At 39.1% G+C, this 20,828-nt stretch overlaps 4 protein-coding genes across 5 annotated transcripts in view; 2 read left to right on the top strand and 2 right to left on the bottom strand.

Moving 5' to 3' along the window:
• The first annotated feature begins 82 nt into the window (after positions 1-82).
• On the top strand, positions 83-3,211 carry dph2 (diphthamide biosynthesis 2). Its single transcript, XM_079457326.1, has 7 exons — positions 83-292; positions 613-792; positions 894-1,006; positions 1,082-1,302; positions 1,396-2,079; positions 2,207-2,404; positions 2,535-3,211. The coding sequence occupies exons 2-7, from the start codon at positions 640-642 to the stop codon at positions 2,693-2,695; spliced, it is 1,530 nt and encodes a 509-aa protein (XP_079313452.1). The 5' UTR covers positions 83-292; positions 613-639; the 3' UTR covers positions 2,696-3,211.
• Positions 2,746-9,468, bottom strand: ncf2 (neutrophil cytosolic factor 2). Its single transcript, XM_079457342.1, has 15 exons — positions 9,138-9,468; positions 6,576-6,948; positions 6,291-6,373; positions 6,009-6,117; positions 5,730-5,864; positions 5,288-5,395; positions 5,102-5,161; positions 4,886-4,929; positions 4,657-4,798; positions 4,427-4,495; positions 4,194-4,289; positions 3,859-4,010; positions 3,628-3,739; positions 3,389-3,497; positions 2,746-3,303 (listed from the first exon to the last, which is right to left on the bottom strand). Exons 2-15 carry the CDS (start codon positions 6,747-6,749, stop codon positions 3,212-3,214), a joined length of 1,485 nt encoding a protein of 494 aa, XP_079313468.1. The 5' UTR covers positions 6,750-6,948; positions 9,138-9,468; the 3' UTR covers positions 2,746-3,211.
• garem (GRB2 associated, regulator of MAPK1) lies at positions 9,045-15,559 on the top strand. Its single transcript, XM_079457316.1, has 6 exons — positions 9,045-9,366; positions 10,452-10,592; positions 11,113-11,243; positions 12,343-13,524; positions 13,964-14,133; positions 14,220-15,559. The coding sequence occupies exons 1-6, from the start codon at positions 9,246-9,248 to the stop codon at positions 15,064-15,066; spliced, it is 2,592 nt and encodes an 863-aa protein (XP_079313442.1). The 5' UTR covers positions 9,045-9,245; the 3' UTR covers positions 15,067-15,559.
• Positions 15,560-15,714: 155 nt separating this feature from the next.
• prkdc (protein kinase, DNA-activated, catalytic subunit) overlaps positions 15,715-20,828 on the bottom strand; it is a 30,191-nt gene continuing 25,077 nt past the window's right edge. Inside the window, exons 74-86 of one of the 2 annotated variants that reach the window (XM_079457215.1) lie at positions 20,587-20,798; positions 19,518-19,605; positions 18,917-19,060; positions 18,541-18,748; positions 18,338-18,405; positions 18,040-18,260; positions 17,856-17,948; positions 17,598-17,678; positions 17,446-17,517; positions 17,065-17,266; positions 16,722-16,910; positions 16,310-16,449; positions 15,715-16,081 (exon numbers count right to left, since the gene is read on the bottom strand). In XM_079457215.1, the coding sequence (XP_079313341.1) occupies positions 15,877-16,081; positions 16,310-16,449; positions 16,722-16,910; positions 17,065-17,266; positions 17,446-17,517; positions 17,598-17,678; positions 17,856-17,948; positions 18,040-18,260; positions 18,338-18,405; positions 18,541-18,748; positions 18,917-19,060; positions 19,518-19,605; positions 20,587-20,798 (1,923 nt within the window). In that variant the 3' untranslated portion in view covers positions 15,715-15,876. Of the gene's footprint in view, positions 16,082-16,309; positions 16,450-16,721; positions 16,911-17,064; positions 17,267-17,445; positions 17,518-17,597; positions 17,679-17,855; positions 17,949-18,039; positions 18,261-18,337; positions 18,406-18,540; positions 18,749-18,916; positions 19,061-19,517; positions 20,166-20,586; positions 20,799-20,828 lie in introns of those variants that run through there. The other variant, XM_079457216.1, reaches the window with a different exon arrangement.

Raw genomic sequence — 20,828 nt, 5'->3', positions numbered from 1 at the left:
GACTCTGTCATTCAGATGAATAAAAGTGAATCTTGTTTTGAGTGGTAGAATAGGATTTTTACCGACAGTCTCCGCTACGCTAGAGGGCAGTATGGAGTTAAGTGTGCATTAGACACGTACATGACAAAGAAGAACATGTCGGGATTTTCACGTGGGAGCTGACAGGCAGGCAATGTTATGCTACAATTCTTTGTTTTGTTTCAGCAACTTAAAAAATCCTGGTGTACCATAAACTATTGTAGCCGTTTCGAGTAGTGTATTTATCGCAGGACTTCGAGCTTTCTAATCTATGGTAAGTGCCATATGGCTTCTGTAGCGACAGTAATTGTCCATAACATTGATCATCTGAATAACTATTATCTCCAACAAATAATTGCGTTTGCTTCATAATTGTGTTTATAAGGCAACATGTGTGATTATTCACATTCTTACAGCCTGTTTATGTTGTGGACCCTTAAACGTGTAGTTTTATGGTTTGGAGTTGATTTAAAATCAACTTAAAATCAAAATTTATATTCTATAACATATAATTTATGTGGGTTATCTTAGTGATACAAGATAATGTAATATTGCTTACCTACAACTGTCTATCATTCTTCTCATTTCTTTTAGATCCTGAGTACTTTCTCCTGAGGGAACATGACTGATGCTTTCAGTAGCAATAGTGAGGCAGTTATTCATCGCACTGTGAATGTGTCCAACACCAAAACAGACAGCCAAACTGGAAGTCTGGTGGAGCGCTATCAGATAACTGAAACTTGTCATTTTGTCACTAGTAATAATTTCAAAAAGGCAAGACAACATCTCTAGAATTAATTTTGACACGTTTACTAAAGCACAGATATAAAGACCTTGACTATTTAGGAACTCAATATCTCTTATTTCAATCACAGGTAGCCCTACAGTTTCCAGATGATCTCCTGTCTGATGCTGTCCAAATCTCTGCTGAAATAGAGAAAGAAGCCAAAGCAAAGACATTCATTTTAGGAGACACATCCTATGGCAGGTAAGAAACATTTTTCCTCGGAATATGAATTATTGATTTGTTTGATCTGTAATTGAGGCTTTTTTGCTTTGTCAGCTGTTGCGTGGATGAAGTAGCAGCAGAGCATGTACGAGCAGACTGTATAGTGCATTATGGGCCGTCGTGTCTCAGCCCATGCCGACGACTTCCCCTTCTGTATGTATTTGGAAAGAGACCTAATGATGTCGAGCAGTGTGCTGCAGCCTTTAAAGAGCTTTACTCTGACCGCCAAAGTCATGTCATCATCCTTTACGATGTCACTTATTCACATGCTATAGGTAAATGTCACAGTCAAGTTTATTTTTTAAAGTCCAGTTAATTATGTTACAAATGCTTTATGCCTAAAAATTATTTATTTCCTTTATCCTCAGGTGATATCAGCCAGCTTTTGTGTGAACTATATCCCAATGTTGTGGTCTCTCTTCTGAAAACAGATCACTGCCATGGTGCTAAACTGACACATGACAGCCTTGTGGCAAATGATCACTTAGATTCACAAGATGATAGAGTTATATTGAAATTTGGTAGACAGTTTAGAATACAAGAGGGATGGAGCATTGACGATTATAGTATGTTCTACATTGGCCAGGAGGGCCTGACTCTTACAAACTTTATGATGACTTGGAACCGTTGTTCCTTCAGCTCATTCGATCCAGTAACGTGCACAGGCCGTGTCGAATCAATTAACATTAACAAGGCACTGATGAAACGATATTATGCCATCGAACGGGCAAAAGATGCCAATGTGGTGGGAATTTTGGTAGGCACACTGGGTGTCGCCAACTACCTGAACATCATTGAGCAGCTGAAAGATTTCATTCACAAAGCAGGCAAAAAGAGCTACATGTTTGCTATGGGAAAGATCAATGTCCCCAAGCTAGCTAACTTTTTGGAAATTGATGTTTATGTGCTGGTCGCATGCCCGGAGAACTCACTGCTGGATTCTAGTGAATTTTATAGACCTGTGGTTACCCCCTTTGAGATGGAACTGGCTTGCAATAAGCACAGAGAATGGACTGGAGAGTATGTCATGGATTTCAGAGATTTACTGCCTGGTATGCATGTCATTAATTGAATAGTTTGAACTAAATCTTTTATTTCATATTAATAACTGAAAATATAGTTTGTGCGTTATCTTCACACATGATATTGTGGTAATCTAACTACAAAGATATATTATAGGTGGAAGCAGTCATGTGGGTCTACCAGAACCAAACCAGCCTAACAACGAGGAGGAGACCACGGATGTCTCGCTTATAACAGGATCTCTACGGACTACTAGTTTCACCACCTCATCAGAGATAATAAATAGCACTTTACAATCCTCTGCACTTGTCCCCAGGAATGAAACTCTCACTGTGGCTAATACAAACACTGCAGGTACTGAGCCTGAAAGTGTGTCTGTATGTATTTTCTCTACTGATTCTGCTTCTTAAAGGTCAAGTTTGAAAATATGTACTTTTATTTTATTCATTGTCAGAATATAATTATTTTTTTGCTGGTTTTGCAGCATCATTTTTGGCTGGCCGTAGTTGGCAGGGACTGGAGCCCAAACTGGGAAAGACGGCAGTGGTAAAGGCTATTGAGGGACGGAGAGGCATTGCAATTGCTTATGAGGAGGAAGGATTGGGCAATAGAGACTTTTCAACAGTACCTCACCAACAATCATAACACTCATTTAATATTGGAATGACAAAAGCAAATCATCAGTGTCACGCATCCCAGATTTGCCCAGATACATTTATTGGGATACATGTTTAAACTCCCTTAGGAATTTAAGGGTTAGTGTCTTCTGCTCCAGATCAAATATCAAGAATGTACATTTCATTCATCATTTTATGTGCCAACAAAATTATCACAATCTGTAGAAAGCAAATGAAACTTAAACTGCAATGTAAATTACACTTTTCAACTTGATTATATGAAAGTCATAATGTTCTCTTTCAGTACCTAAGTATAATATTCAAAAATAATAAATAGGTTTCATTATTTTACCTGTGATATCAACAATGAAAATAAATGTTGAATAACATGGCAGTTGTTGGTGATGAAGCAAGCTCTGGTGAATCGTTACACCTGAAAAATATTTTAGTTTATCCCAAATTAACAAAGAAATGTAAACGGGACCTGTATAACTTTACACCTTGGTCGCAGCTGTTTGTTTAAGTCTTGAATGTTGATTCAGTCTCATTGCGGATCCCCATTTAGCGATTTAACAAAGGATGATGGAAATATGCCAATCTTTCCATTGCACTGACCCTCAAGCCACTCATCATTGACTGAAGAGAAAAAGCCAGATAATAATTTCAAGAATGTCAATGTTTTTCCCATATTAGTGAATTTAGTATCTGTATTTTCTCATACCTTTTGAAAGAACTGTGATGACATCTCCCTGTTCAAAATCCAAATCTTCTGGAGTTGAAGCTTCATAAGAGTGACGAGCCACTACTTTCTCATGAGACATGCTCTTTCCCTTAAAAATTGACATAGTAGTTTTGGGACAGAAAACAGGTGTTTTAGATTTGGCTTATTGACACTTAAATGTTTTACATAAAGTGCAGTATATTACATATCTCATCTTAAAAAAAAGTGTTGTATTATACCTCAGTAACAGAACACCAAAGGGTAAGACGACCACCCTTAACACTATTCCATACAGCCTCCATTACGGAGTTCTCAATAATCACTCTCTTTTTTGAGTCTTCCTCTGCATATCTGAAAAGTACATTAAACAAATGAACCACACAATTCTTAGGAGACTATAAGGAGACTACACCAAAACCAAGTTTTTATCCTAAAATGTCTCAGTAACATTATTTAAACGGTTTTATTACTGTAGACTTAATGTCGATGCAGGCAGCTGAAGTTTAGCGCTTATCTTCTGAAGAATGACTTCATATGCTTGTCCAGGTGCAATACTGATGGCAATGGTGAACTGAAAGTGCACTTTCACAATGCAGTCCAAGAATTCCTCAGAGTTTGTAGCCTGCAAGGTTAAAGTAGATGAGAAATTATGTATCAAAATTATAATCCGTTTATGATACAAGAAGCACAACGTCAGTAAAGGGCTGTTTCTAATACATTGGGTACTTGTGGTGTTGCGTAACACCGTAGTTTTGTTTTTATTAGTTCATGGAATGATGAAGTGAGAATGTTGTGAATATTGAACCTCTGCTTTCACAGCCTTTAAACCTTCCACTGGTCTACTGGGTGGTGCTCTTCTGGGTGGAGCAGGTATATCATTATTTTCATTTAAGGGTTGAATCTATAAGATGAATGGTGACATTTGATCTTAATTGGATAAAATTTATGTTGGAATAGAAAATATCTCATGTAAATATGACAAATAACAGCTATTTTGGTCAAAATTTGGGAATACGTTTAGGTTCAAATGACAATTACCTGCATTGTTTGAGATGTCATAGAAACAATATCCAAGGGTTCTAGAAAATTATAAGGTACAAGACCTCGCTAGAAATAACCAGAAATAAAAACTGAATAAGTAACAGAAAACACAAAGATACCTATTGTTTTAGAAAACGTTCAGAAAAAAGTCAACTTTTATTACAAATATTGTAAACTATGAGACATGGCCTAGTGATTGTATATGCCTTAACTCAAAGAAAAAACACCTTCTCATTGAAAATGACAGATGCCCAGTGGTCAGCTCCTTTATGAAGAACAAAAACGATGTTGCCAGGCAACACAGCCAACTCTTCTTTGGTCTCAGGAACAAACTTGTAGAGCACAGTGTGTGGCTCACCTTCAAGTGCCCTGTCGATAGTACATGATGTCACATAACATACCATACATGTTTAAAACCCCATCATAATACAAAATTCATGTTTAAATAAGTCTTACTTGAGTACTTCTGGCACTTTTGGTGTTGATGGAACATCATCAACCTAGGTGATGTACAATAATATATTAAAAACATTTATGCATTTGGCAGACGATTTTATTCAAAGCGACTTACATTGCATTATCCTATTTGTTTCCTAAGCATGTGCAATCCCCTGGGATCGAACCCAAAAAGCTCTTACCACTCAGCTACAGGAAAGCTTTAACTATACTCACTTGAGGCTGCAGTGGGGCAAAACCTGAAAACTGGTCAGCAGGTACAACAGAAGCCACAACCTGCGAGAAAATCAACCATTATTCGTCTAATTTCATACCCAAGCAGAAAACACATGTGATTAGATCATTAGACATTAGATTTATAATTAATTGCACAATGTTTTTATTGTGCTAAATAGAGGTTACCTTGGCTTTTCCAAGATAGTCCTTTTTCTCCAATTCTGCCACATAGCGCTTATTAGGTTTAAATAGCAGTCCTGCTTGAATCTCTACCAGGGGAAAAATCTTCTGTTTCTGTATAGAGGAAATGACAATATAAATAGATTGTTTAAAAACATTGCATAAAGACAGATTTCTCGTTTTAATAGTTCAAAATAACATTTTCTGTGACTTATTGAGTCACAAAATCTCACCAGAGCAGTAGTTATGCAATCAAATGTAGCTGGGGACCATCCTGTTTAAGTCATATTTAACTATAACGCTTCATCGTTTAACACTAGTTTACTAAAGGTTTTTATTTCTCAGACTCTAATGACTACTTAAAGAAACGTAAGAGCATTTTTTAATGAATTCATCTAAAAAAGATAATTCATTATGTGAACGATTTCAACAGGTACAGTATGCAGACCAGTATGGCTTCCAGGGCATTGTCAATATGGCTGAACTTGGCATCCGCTCTGAGGCTCAGTGCAGTGAGAAGGTTTTCTTGAGCTCTCTCCCATTTTCCAATCTGAGCGTGTGACAGTCCCATGTTATGAAGAACCTAAATGCAGGATGGTAAACAATGTAAAGACTGCAGCAGGATCAACATCAGTTGTTTACCAAAAAGACGTCCAGCCTTTACTCAAGAAGAAGAATGGGAAATACTGTAAGTAGAGATGCATCTTAATAAAAAAGAAAATCATACCTCGCAGGCATATAGTTTATATCTCAGCCCCAATGGTTTATAATCTATTAGTTGATTTCCTCTTAACTCTTTAAAAGCCTGTTGAAAATCTAGAAGTGACTCTTCAAATCTGGAGAAACAATTATGCACACATTTATTCAATTTATCATGTCTAGGATTCACATTCAAATGGGCATTAGACAGAGTTTTGTTTCACAAAATACAACATGAGGTAATGACGTTGAAGCCAATGAGTAAATCAAACATTGTCTGATGATTTACGAAAAGATGGTAATGCCTTACTTCTCCTTTTTGTAGAAAGCAACTCCCCTCTGAAAGAAAGCCACAGCCAGGTGCCCGTCTTTGCCAATGCTTCCATCAAATGCCTTCAGATGTGTAACAGAAAAAAAAATTCAGTGAAACTACATTTACTTCCTCTTTGCAATGACGTCCTTCTTTTTAAATACCAAAAACACACAATTTCCTTTACGAAAGACATCTAATCTACAATTTTAAGTAGTCTTATGAAATCATTCAGAAGTACTAGTACTTGGCAGGTCTGCTGTTTCATAAGTCATCCATAGTCACCTTTTCAGCTTCATCTAACTCATTGTTGTTCAAAAAGAGACAGCCAATGTTGTAATCGATTTTTGAGCTTTTCTCTTCGATGTTGAGGAAAATCCTGAGAGCGGAGTCCGTGTCTCTTTGATCCACACAAGCCACAGCTTCATCCCACTGACGCAGAGTGCTCACAAACGACATGCTTCCTCAGGTGTCTGTTAGCAATCTGTTCTTCTCTATTATGAGCACATCAGTGATCGTTTGAAAGTTTAGAGAACAAAACCAGCCCTCACGCTGACAGAAAGGAAGTGCTCAGTACTCCGGCCTTCTATATTTGTAGTTTCCTGACTTGCCAGTTGAGTAAGTTCACTTTTCAGTTTAGTGCGGTAATGACACATGTCTACAAGACAACATCAGACAAGCACAGATTAACATTCCAGTTAACATTTCTGTAGAACACAAAAGATATTCTGAAGAATGTTGGTGACTGTTTGGTTACCAACATTCTTAAAAATATCTCCTTTTGTGGTCTGCGGAAGAAAGTCAGTCTAACAGATTTGAAATGACAAGAGGGTGAGTAAACGATGACAGAATTTTAATTTGGGGTAAACTATCGACATGCAAGTATCAACAGTTGTAAGTTAAATGTTAGTTTATATTATTAATGATGTTTTGTTTTTGTTTTACAGCGATATATGTATCAGTTGTGGAGAGAAAGAAGACGAAAGACGTGGATGTGATATTACAACATTTCCTTATTGTTCATCATTGTTAAATGTAATTGTAACTATAGTAGTTGAAGGTTAAGTGTTTTTAATATTTAACTGTTCTTAAGATAAATTATAGAGGTTCGTAAGAATGTTCCTTCTTAATAAGTTTTCAAATATTTTCTCAAGAACATCTAATTTCTTTTCAACAATTTGAATAAAATAAGATGGCATATGCTTTTATTTCTTAAGATAGATTAACAACCTAGGAACTGTCTTAAAGTCGCATTGAAATTAAAATTTGCAATGCCTATTAATCCATGAAATATTGCAGCATTTATGGTATATAGTTATCAACGTGGGTCATTCCCTTAAAAAATTTGTGTGCCCCCCTAATCTTTAGTTAAAATCAGAAAATGCACTTCCTTACTGTAATGATTATCCATATTAAATGACGTATTAGACGGCTTGGGCACAGCATCCATTATTATCTCCTCCCCTTCAACTGTCAGTCTGCTGCCAGTTTCATTTTTAAAAGCAAGGGCTTTTTATACATCCTATCAAATGGCAGAGAAAACTGAAAGCCACGCCACTATTTTTCTCAATTAGAAATTCCATTTCACTCTGAAACTCGTCATAATACGGAAGTATTACTTTAAAGTCATCATGAAATCAAACAGGGAAATTTTAAGTGTTTTACATAGTGTTGCAGTGATTTTTATAAATTATTTTTCTGTGCACACTATAATTGTTTTTATTAATTTGTACTTGTAATCTTGAATCAAAAACATCAGGTTCCTCTACCCCTCTCAACAACAACTCATGACATTAAGCACATGAGACCAGCAACAAAAAAGAGGTACTATACTGACTCCCCAATGGCAAAGGCATTTTAGCCGTCCCCTCCAGGCCCAACTTACAACAAACCAATCAAAAAGGGAAGGGCGAAATAAAACCCTGCCCCACATTGTTTTTTTTTTTTTTTACAAATTTCAGAAGCCGTTTCACTCGGATAGGCTATACGTCACGATACGGAAAAGAATGCAATTGCAAATTCCGTTTCATGGTGACTTTAATAAAAAGAAATGAGGCAAAAGTCACGATGATTGACATATAGAGGCTGGCTGCCCAATCACACGAGGCCTAAATTAACTCCCGCCGCACCATTAACCTCTCGCTGTGATTACAGCGCCACCTATTGGATGACTGACGTCTAAGCAAGATAGCGTTCCGACCCGGTATTATCAATTTACAGATGTGAAGTTTTACTATACAGTGCACTACTTTGTTTTGCTATGCATTTGTTTTTGTATCAACATGTTAATCATTTTCGTTTATCATTATCAGGTATAATAAACATGAAATCATTTGACCTACAAGTTATTTCTAAGGGTGGAGAGAAGCAAGACATGATAACTCAGGGGCAGATTCAATATAATATGTGTATTTTATACATAAGTGACCAGTGTTTCCTTTAGTTTGCTTTGTTTACCTGTAGTTTAGTTAATTTAGTTGTTAGCTATTTGAGTCGATATGTGTATTTTAACCATAGACAGTATACAATAGATTTTAACATGTCAAAACTCCAGCCCCGGCACTAATGTTATATGTCTGCTAGGAAGTGAAATTCGCATTAATTTAATTTAAAACATTTGGAAATAAAGCAGGACGGCAGAATGAATGAGAGTTTACAGGTTTGTAATGAAAAAACTCGGGTACGTTACAGCCAACATGGCGCCGGTTGCCGGAGCAACCGCTGGAGCGGCAGGGAAGAGGAAATAGCCACTCCACCTCCAAGACCACTACGGCTTGGGATACATGGCATTTCCTGTCAGTGTAAATAGATAGTTGGCTGACATGGTTTACTCCACTCCACTGTTACCTTCAATTAAACAAGAGGACATCTAACGAAGCTTTCTCCATGAAAGAACCGTTCGTTGCTGCAAATGCATGTGGCGGTTGGATAACGCGCCGATGTTAGAAAGCTAACATGGACCTTGGATCGATGCTGTACAACAGTTTGAAAGATGTTACATGGAGCACGACGACACTGCCTCTGGATAGACTTGTTAGTGCCTACAGACTACCACAGATTGTAAAGTTGGATAGCGGTAAGATTTGCCTTGACTTGTGTTGTTTAAAACGCAGCGTTTCTAGTCAATCAGGTGCAGTTGTATTTGTGTTGCGTGCAGCAGCTGCAGCTGCGCGTGGGCGGTTGCGCTCCTGTGGAATTCCAATAATTAGCAGCCTAGCGGGCTAGGCTAGCATTACCCTTCCTTCACAATATACACACGCTGCAGAAGACATTTGCGTCTGTGGCCATCATGTATTTACTTAAACTATACCCCTTAAATGTGGTGTATTGTGTCACTGTTCTAGCTCGTTTACCGGCTGAACAGCCAAATAAAGGGCTAATAAAATTGGCAGAGATGTTAGCGAGCTAACGCAAATTAGCCAGAGGCCAGAGTTAAAACAGACTAAGTACGAAGTGTTTAGACTGACGCTGGCCTCATAACAATAGTCGTTGCCATTTGGTCGGTAAAACAATTGTGTTTTCGCCACTGAACGACTACCTCCTCAACATACTATGTGAGCCCAATTTGCATTCCTTCTTAAAACTGTACAAAGCAGCCCCAAATACAGACTAAATAGGCACGGCAAACGAAGCTTTTATAAACGAAATAAAATACAAATAAGCTTTAGTAATATATGGAAGTAAATACATGTTGTTTGATAAACGATGCTTTATGTTAAAAATGCATAAGAACCACAAGCTTATTTGTGTAAAGATGGAGGAGGGTAATGATAGGGGAAGTGGATCATTATCATTATGGGAACTGGGGCACTATCATCTGAGACAGTAACTGTAAATCTGAACCCTTATAATAGCACATTCAGTACAACAGACACACACACACACCTTACCCATGACCTTGTTATTTCACCTGTCACATCATAACAATCTTTAAATGCTCTGCATACACCTATTCAATTGTATCTTATTGTTATTATATTGTAAACAGGCTTTCTAAACCAAACTTTTAGTGATTGTTTTCTGTGTTGAACATGCATATTAAACCTCTTTGTAAAGCTAAATTGGCCGGTTCTATGATTTTTATGCTTCTTGACAAAATTACAATGTAAATCCACTGTTCTCTACTGATGTGATATGTGAAAGGTTTGTATTTCATCTCAGGGGAATCAGTGGAAGGACTGAGAGAAAATGACTACCTCTTGATTCATTCATGTCGCCAGTGGACCACAATTACTGCCCATAGCCTAGAGGAGGGCCATTATGTCATCGGACCGAAAATCGAGATCCCTGTCCATTACGAGGGTGAGGCCATTCACAGTAACGCAAGCTATATACAGTGTCTTTCTGACATCTGGGGAAAGGAAGTATAAATGAGTCATTCTAGTTTGACTATTTAACGTTACCCAGGCCAGGTATCAGAAGGAGCAAAGAATTGCGCTGTTTATATCTTTTTGTGGTGCAGCATTTTCATCAACCAAGTCTGCAGTTCATTAGCTAATTGGTCTTCTCATATGGAAATCCCTATTGACATAGCTATCTGGAGAAGAGTTTTACCTCTTAAGGGAAACAAGTCTCTGAAGAGAAAAAAATACGTTCATTTGGTTTTATTCTCTCTGAATTGTCTGACATAGTAAATTGTCTATGCAATAGAAATAATGTAGTAATGTTATCTTAAATGTACATTTTTGAATGAAAATAATATTCAGCAATGACCAAAACAAAACAGAAATACATCTGTATAATTGCATAGTTAATAATAAACATATTGCACATTATTCTCGTAGCTGTATTTAAGTGCACTGTTTTTTATGGTTGGTCTCAGGTCAGTTTAAGCTGCTGGAGCAGGACAGGGACATAAAGGAGCCTGTGCAGTACTTTAACGGCGTGGAGGATGTGGCCAAGGCATTCCCTGAGCGAGTTTATGTCATGGAGGAGATAACCTTCAATGTTAAGGTCTGGTTTGAGCCTCCTACACTAATGTTTAAGGATAATTCCAATAAAATTCCTTTTTCAGAAAGAATCTACACTACATTAATTCACCTGAATATTAAAGATGAGGTAACGTGCATTTTCTGCCAATCTCATATTAATCTTGAGTACCTATAAAGTAGTATTGCTTACTTCGTACCTTCGAAGAGTGCTTAGTCTGATAAAATGTATAAAAGACAGATACCGCTGTACGATTATTTACAGAAAAACACGAGCGGCTGGAGGAGCGCCTGGGGGGGGGACTACAGCACAAGCACACAATACATCATTGCATTGATTCACTATAATTTCACGTTGTTTACATTATGCACGTACACGCTGATTGCCAACAAAACACAGACATATGACTTAGTTTGACTTACCACGTGCTGTTCAGGTACATTTACATTTACATTTAGTCATTTAGCAGCATCTCTTAGTGCTGGGACCGCGCCATCTATCTGTTTCAAATGATCTCCAAATCCAGTGTTATATCCACCGTTTATATAACATTCAGCACCGAAATGCAGTGAGCAAACAAACACAGCTAAACTTCCGTCAGCCGAGTGAAGACGCGTTTTTCTTAAAGTTATATTTATGGGCTTTTTGTCTTTATTGTGATAGAACAGTGGAGAGGTGACAGGAAAGTGTTGGGTAGAGACAGGGGTCCAGAATCGGCCGATTCTGCACAAGGACCGCACAAGACGGGAATCGAACTGGGGTTGGCGCCAACGAGTGAAGTGGCATTGATGGGCGTGCTCTTTCTCTTTCTCTCACACATGCTCTTTCGATTTTTTTGCTGGATAATGCGTGTTTTTCCGGGAGAATTGTCCAAAAGTGACTGAGAACCCTTGTTATGAAACAAGAATCCATTTTCAAAAAAAACTTTCTGAAACCTGTGCGAACCAAGGACGAGTTTTTTGTCTACTTGCCCATGTAAAGCTCGAGAAGCCAGCTCGTTTGACCGTGTAAAGAAGTCAGAATGCGTGAAATAGCATGTTATTACATAAAAAATGTAAGACATTTAGCAGATATTAAGAATCTGTTAAAATTATCATATAACATGGCTCTTGTTTTTTCCCAGATGGCATCTGGAGAGTCCAACGATGACACGGAAGTGTACAACATCACACTGAGCACTGGGGATGAGCTGACACTAATGGGCCAGGCCGAGATCCTTTATGCCAAAACATCGAAAGAAAAATCACGTTTCAACACCATTTTCAAGCGCATCGGTAAGCTAAACTCCATAAGTAAGCTTGGCCGCGGCAAGATGCCATGCCTTATCTGCATGAACCACCGCACCAACGAGAGCATCAGCCTGCCTTTCCAGTGCCGAGGTCGCTTCAGTACCTGTTCGCCACTGGAGCTGCAAATGCAAGAAGGGGAACACACTATTCGCACTATTGTGGAGAAGACCAGGTTACCTGTGAACGTCACTGTGCCTAGCAGCCCGCCACGTAACCCGCATGACCTACATCTGATTCGTGAAGGCCACAGATACAAGCTGGTCAACATCCAGACCAAGACGGTGGTTGTGTGTTGTGCTTTACGTTCAAACAAAATACTGCCAGTGCATTTCCCCTTGCACGTGTCTACAGCACTGCCGCGTTTACTGGTGCCTGAAGGGCTGCTTCAAGGAGAAGTTTGGTTGGAGACAGTGGTCCACCGCTGGTTTTCATATTGCAAGGAGCAGGTTGATATTGACGACTACTCCAGAGCGGTCCGCGACATACGGGTGGACCGGATCGAGGAGGGCAAGAGTCCACAGAAAAGCAGCACTTGTGGAACAGGAAGTGCGATCTGTAACACCAGTGGAGGTGGAAGCAATGGCTGCCCATCACATGTGCATCTGCCAAGTTCTCTGAGCTCAGCCCGAGATGAGCTCACTCAGTCATTCCACCGCCTGTCTGTCTGTGTCTACGGCAACAATCTCCACGGCAACAGCGAGGTAAACCTTCAGGGCTGCATTAGTTTATGCGGAGATTGCGTTGCACCAGAACCACCCGAGGCAGATTATTTGTTCCCAGAGTTGCTGGAGAGTTCCTCAGGTTCACTTAAACCAGACGTGCCGTATGAGGAGCTTTGGTTGGATCTTGTTAAGAACCCTGGACCTGTGCTAGAACACAATGAGGGCATCCGTGGAAACTCTACCGTCTCTGGCTGCACGACTGTACTGCCATACTCTACAACAGGTCCCACAAGTACCATCATCAGTGCAGATGTCAATCTACCTCCACCTCCTGTGCCTCCTAAGTCTGAAGCTGTGAGTCAATTTCTTTCATAGATTTATCTATTTTAATTCTCTAAATAAAAAAATCTAGATGTTCTGGTGTATTAATCTTCGAAGGTTTACACTAAAGTCATTTGCACAATTTTGATGAACAGATTCTTGTTTTTTTCTGTCTGCACATAGATCAGAATGTTCCCAGTTAAAGCAAAGTTTATGCTGTGATTAAATAGTGACTTATTAATTTACCCTGTTGGTCAATCATGGCAGACAGGATTATATTCCAAGTAGGAACAAAGGTTAAATTTCCTGGACTTTCTAGTTTTAGATTGGAACATCCTGTCTCAAGAAATCTTGGTTCTGACATTTGAGCTAGATGTTTCTTAACCACCCTCACAGTGTAATTATGTAAAGATAAAGTGATAATTGTTACAATACACGTTTTGAGTCACACTGGTTTTTTCCCCCATTGCAGGTGAAAGAGGAGTGCCGGTTGTTGAACGCTCCACCGATTCCACCACGGAGTTCCAAACAGACAAGCTCAGGCAGCGTCACAGTGCCGTACCCTGCTGCGAAGCCACGACAGACAGACACTCGCTCCCCAAGCCCAACACTATCCTATTACTCCTCTGGCCTACACAACATGTGAGTTTTGAGCAAATGGATTTTAGTTTATTTATTCATGATGTGTGTTTAAAACAACTGAATGATCCTCTTATCCATCTCAATAGAAGTGGAGAGGGTGAGCCTCGGAGCGAGTCCGATGATCAGAACCATGCATGCTACCCATGTAATTGGATCAGACCAGACGCCAGTGAGGGCTCAAAGCCTCTCCCTTGCCTCAGTCCTTCCATCGATGCCTCATTTTCCCGCCTTTCCTGGCCAAACGATTTCTGTGGGACTGACTCGTATAAAGGTGAGGATTTTCCTTCAGTACACTGTCGGAGTTACTCTAGCTATCCACGAAAGAGGACACCTGGTACTCCTAAGTCTTGTCCCACAGGCCTCTTTGACTTTGATAGGCAGGAGAATTTTAAAGGGAGCGCTGCAGCCTCCAAGGTCAAAAAGGGGCCTACCCAGTCTTGCCCCAAATCCACCAGCTACACTATGGAAATGTACAGAGCCAAATCCGCAGAGGAATGTAACACTAAGCAAAGCCAGTCCTGCCCCATTTTGCCTCCAAGAACCTCCAAATCTAATGATACAAAAAAAGATCCAGAGCCCACCACAACAACCACAGCTAATGTTGATGCCGTGGAACTTGAATCTAAAAGCTGCACGCTTGAAGGTTCACATCAAAGCACTACAGATGTGTTTTCAAACTCCTGTCCTGTTGCTACAGAATCACAATGGCAGCCACCGAACAACTTATCAGGTCTCTACATTGAGGAGGTTTCAAAGTCGCTACGGTTCATTGGTCTATCCGATGATGTCGTTTCATTGTTCGTGCGAGAAAAGATTGATGGAAATTTACTCACGCAGCTAACGGAGGAGATTTTGTCTGAGGATTTTAAGCTAAGCAAACTTCAAGTAAAGAAACTTATGCAGTTTATTAATGGCTGGAGGCCTAAAATGTAACGTTGAACAAGTGAGCCAGGCAAGAGCAAAACATGCAGTGTGCTGCACGGTCAGCCTGAAATATTGGCCTTCAGTATTGCATTAGACTGTTTTGTTTCTAAATGCTATGCAGTCTGGTAATGATTTTAATAGGCATTTGTTAATAGATACGTGTATATAAATATATATAAGGATTGCTTTGTGTATTAACCTCTATGTAATCGCTTTGTGACCTTACGGTACCTGCACAATGGACTTATTTGCTTGAACCCAAAGCCTTTGAAAGCGGAATATATTTTGAACCAATCCAACTGTGGCCTACGTTTCCTTGGTTGTTGATCAATAAAGTTGATTGACTTGATCATTTCTTTCCTAAAACAACTCTTGCTTTACATTGAATATGTCTCAAACATTTAGATTTTACTTCAACTTTTTGATTGAATTATCCAAAATGTAACAAATCTGTTAGTGGTTTTATTAATAAATAAAAAAGAAATGTATTCAATAAATAATGAAAATGGGAAAATGCAGCTGTGAAAAGGATAAAGCCTCAGCCTTTCACAACATCACTTTGCAGGCTTTATTTTATGATTCCTGCAGAAAGGCATCCAGATAAAATACACCAGTTTTCCTTGATCAACATTAAAAAATAATTCAAACACAACATATAGGTTTTGTAGCAGATATTTTAATCTTGTGTTATTAAATATTATCACAGCCTAATCTCAGTTTGACAGTGGAGAAGGAATGTAGCATGGAGGAAAACGCCATGTGTACACACTAAGAAACCGTTTACCGTTTTTAGAAATACAATGTTTTTGTCAAAATGACTTAAATCCATGGTTCCCAGCCTGTCCATACCCTGCCCAGTATATTGGGATCTGTTGCCTGATCGATCAGGCAGTCTACCTGCTCCTCAACACTAAGATCTTTCTCCTTGTGTTGGGCTCGTATGTTGTGTGGTTCCTCCCCACAAGCGGCAGCTACCATGCCATTATACTCTGGAGTCTTCTCAAAACCCAGACAGAGCTCCTCACTAAAACATTTTAAAAAATCAACATGAATAGACATACGTGTCTCCTTTAAATTTTTTTATAAAATATAAACGTTTCTACTGTGTTTTCATCCTTTAGGGAAAATGCTTAGAAATGTTAAAAGTTTAAAAAACTACTACAAATAGTTTTGAACTGCATCAATTACATTATGACAAAATAAATTCTAACAATGTTTTATTGATTGCTACAATGCCATATAACAGCGTTACCTTGTTATAACCTTGGGATTGACTCCCTGTAGTTTCCGGCGAGCAAAGTTGACCTTCTGTAGAGGGAACCAGTTGATTTCTTTGGTATTCACACGTTCTGTCCAGGTACCTCCTTTCTTCATCTGCTTGAGCTCAAAGTTCTGTAAAATAAGGAATAAGATCCCAGTTTATGTTGTGTATACTTGCCTCTTTGACTGTTAGGTCTGAGTATGTTGTCCCTGTAGTTCAGTTGGTAGAGCAAAGGTCATGTGTCAAATGGATAAATGTAAAGTAAAAACATTATTGTTCCTCTGACAATGGACACTCAGAAAAACAACTGTCATTAATCTGAAAAATTATTGCATTAAAGTAAGCATTTCTTTCTATTTACATGCTTAATAGTGAGTCTTAAATCAGCTTTGAGTTGTTGTACCTTCCAGTCCAGTGAAGGCTCCTTAACAAACACATCCATGGTGTTGAGTAACAGGTCTGGGTCATCCCTGAAGGCTCGTAGCGAGTGGACCATCACGCTCTGGATGAGACCAGACTCAGCCAAGGGTCGCATCAGGTTCAAAAACTGCCGTGTCAGTCTGAATGGCATCAGTTCAGGCACTGGGAGAAACTACATATAACATGTAATAAAAAAAAAATATTATTCCTACAACCATAATTTCACGTTTGTTCACTGATCTTCATTCAGAACACCACATGCTACTATGCACCTCTGTCATCACCTTTAAGCGAACTATATGCTAACAATAGTAGAAAAAGTCCACCTGTGTTGCTGATCCAAAAGCGTGACCGAAGTCAATGCCGATCATGCCACCAGTCTCTGTGTTGATCATGAAGTTGGAGAGATGGCGGTCACCAATGCCCAGAATCCAATGACTGACGCAGAGCACAGCGTGAGAGCTGCTGAAATGGGATCTTAATGACAGGAAGGCTTCAGGTGTGGTACTCATCCTCAGAAAGCCACGTCTGAAAACAAGTAGTGCACAACAACACATACACAGTCATTTTAGAGTTAAGAGAATCACCAATAAATCACCAAACAAAAAATCTCAACAAGCAGGCTAGTTTAAACAGTCATTTAATAAAATGTGACTAAACTGCATTAAAACAATAAAAAGAAAGGAATAATAGTAATGCCGGCATACTTTAAAAGGTCATCAGGCACCATCTGCTCAATTCTTCTAAAGTTGTTCACAGTTTCCACACGTTTGGCCTTCCTGTTGTGAATAAAACATAGGATAGGATATCAGAATAACAGATTGATTGTGACAAGAAATAAAATGAACCATTTACTTACTTGTACAGTTCAGCGTATCGTTTAATGCCATCTGGCTTCCCAGTCATTTTACTGATCCAAATATCATAACATTCCTTAGGTCTAAGAAACACAAAGCCAAAGAATATACCTATTAGCTGTTTTTCTTCCATTGGACAACAGGTGTTTTCATATAAGATTAAAAGAGCTCTGGGATGCTGTTTTCTTTTTCTCTTAAAAGAAGTACAGTAATTGTTTAAATTGCAATAATGTTACAATAAGAAATGAATGGGCATTCACTGTGTTTCTCTCTTTAGCTCCTGTTCAGTTCTTCTACAGGAAAGGAAGTCCTTTAGTGTGCAGGTGTTCTCCATCCACTCGATCAGGCCGATCCTGTAGTTCAAAACACGTTTACGGACACATGAACCTTACATTTCCTCAGTCCAGCCTATAAACCCTTTCAACTAAAAAGATAACATTATACCTGCTGGTGATGGGAATGACTTGGTAGGTGCGAAGCGCCAGGCTACGTTGAGAACATGCAGTGTCTTGACTGAGAATCATGTTCATCACACCAAAGAGCTGTTCGATACGCTGGTCCTGCCTCAAGTCCTCTCCTCCCTTTACTAGGAATGGATAAACCCGCTCGTCATCTCCTCGTATGATGAGACGCTTTGGACGTCGAATAGATGTCATTACCTTTACCTGTGGTTGAGAAAATAGACTGTATTACACTGGAATAGTGATACTTCTGATAATTGTGTCAAGATTATTCTTCATACCCTTTCATCAAAACCTGTGATCTTTGCATGATATTCTGGCAAAGGCTTTGATCTGCCATCATATTGACCTGTAGCAGAGATAGAATCACAGCTTGAGAAAACTAAAATATTTCCACATTCCTAAATGCTAAACTTGGCTTTTGAGGTAATGACAAGTATGTTGACATTTAAAATGTGACATAATGAACGAAAAGTGCACCAACCTGGCACCTCCAGTTCATTTATGATCGTGTCCGCCTTGAAGCTGCTGAGCCAGGGTGAGTACTCCTTCAGATTTCCTGGCTCTTTCTGGAAATTAATCATGGAGGCAGCCTTTTCGTTCACCAGCTGTAGGTATGCCTTGTCCTTACGCTTCTCGTACAGTGTGGATCCTCCAGGACCAAGAAGCTTCTCTAGTTCCTTAAAGAATTTCTGTGACAGACACATAAATGTAAATGTGCACATAAGCATATCGCTTCGAAAGAAATAGAGGAACAAGCACAGGAGGATTAATCTTCACTGATAACACATTTTAAATCTAAAAATGAAGGACACTTTCTTCACATTATACTGTAATATATCAAGCAAATAGGTGTCAACCTGAATGAATTTTCTCCTGAAAGATCCTAATCCCGGGGCCTTTGAATCACCAAGTAATCCAGTCATTTCTTCATAGAACTGTTTAATACTCTGTTTGTCCAGGTTTGGTTTCTCCAGTTGATTCTTCACCTCATCCCACCAATCCTGCCAAAACATAATTTGTGGATCAAGACTAGCAAAACAGGGCACAAAGGTGACCTGGACTGTTTTCTTTTCTAAATTCCTCAAAATATTTTCTTTTGTGTTCAATAGAACAACAAATATACAAAACATTTTCCTACTACGGTGCTCCAGAACTGTCAGTTGCTAACTTTCTTCCAAATATGTGTTCAGCTGAACAAAGACATGTATACAGGTTTGAAACAACTTGAGGGTGAGAAATTCATGTCAGGATTTTCATTTTTGGGTGGGGTGTCCCTTTAACTTATCAAAAGTCTTGACTGGACAGAATATGTGCACAAATAAAAGCAAGAGTTCACAACCTGTTTGTTCAAACAGTAAAAGATTACAGAGTACTTGAAATTAAAAATTTGGTGTGGCCAGAAATCACAACCCCTCATCATGCTAAAGTGCATCACACATACGCAAAAAAACACCATACCTTGAAAACCATTTCAGGGTTAGTAAGCTGCTGAAGTGCCTCTACAAACTCTTGAATGACCCCTCCTTTATCCAGTGATGACCTCAGCCTAGAACACAAACACACAGTTCACATCTCTGTTCACACTGCAAGCCTTAACACGTGCAGTGTGGACAGTGCAAGGGCTTATGTTTATAATCTGATGCTTAATGTTTGGCAATCGAGCTGTAAAGTGCAATTCCGGCAACAAAAGCTTTAAATCAGCGCAGAATTATGAAATGTCGATCTACAATGACGCAAAACATACATGAATTCCGATATGACTGTTCAGACTGAGGTCGCATTGCGAAATATCAGACCTATATCTGATTTAGGATCATATGGAAGTGGTTTAAAAAGATCGGATTCCATGTGGTTTGTCCTGTTCACCTGTCATGTAGTAAACAGATCTGGCTCACATATGAGCAAAAAATCTGATTTTGGTGGCAGTGTGAACGTAGTCTCAGTGGCAGTCAAACCAAAGCCACTTTACACTTACATTTATTCATTTAGCAGATGCTTTTATCCAAAGCGAGTTCAGGGAGCAATAAAGTGATATGTCATACAGAAGCAATAATACAATAGGTGATAATACCAAGTTATTCGCTTTAACAAAAGCCAGAACAATACCTGTTGAGCGAAAGAGAGAAGGTTAGGTTTTTTCTCTCTCTCATTTGTCTGTCAAGTATTCACAGAAGAGATGGTTTTAAGTAGTTTTTTGAATGTTGTGAGAGATGTGGTTGACTGGACTGAGTTAGGAAGAATGTTCCACCAAGAAGGAGTTAAAGTGATAGTTCACCCCAAAATAAACATTCTGTCATCATGTACTCAACCCCTTGTCCTTTCAAACCTGTCTGACTTTCTTCCGCAGAACACAAAGGAATATATTTTGAAGAATGTTGTTAACTGGCACCTATTCACTTGCATTGGTTTTGTGTCCAAACAATAGAAGTGAAAGGGAGCCAGTGCTGTCCGGTAACAAGCTTTCTTCAAAATATCTTCTTTTGTGTCATTTTTGGGTGAACTATCACTTTAAAGTCTCTTCACATACTTCTCAACAAACTGCCGGTTCCTCTGACCGCTCGCAGACTCTTCAAAGATGTAGTTCTCACTGCTGATCATGTACGGGTAGATGAGAGCTTGTGGATAGTATTCAGCAATCTCCTCTATGACATGCTGAACTGCTGTTGCCTGTGGTTTGTCGAGGAGAGCCATCATTTGACTGATCCAACCAATCAGCAGCCAGCAAGGCACATTAACCACCTATCAGGACGGAAAAAGAAAGTTCCCTCA

The sequence above is a fragment of the Barbatula barbatula genome (assembly GCF_947034865.1).
Source record: "Barbatula barbatula genome assembly, chromosome: 1".
Taxonomy (NCBI): Eukaryota; Metazoa; Chordata; class Actinopteri; order Cypriniformes; family Nemacheilidae; genus Barbatula; species Barbatula barbatula.
Note: the sequence above shows the minus strand (reverse complement) of the source record. Positions and strands in the feature narration are given on the sequence as shown.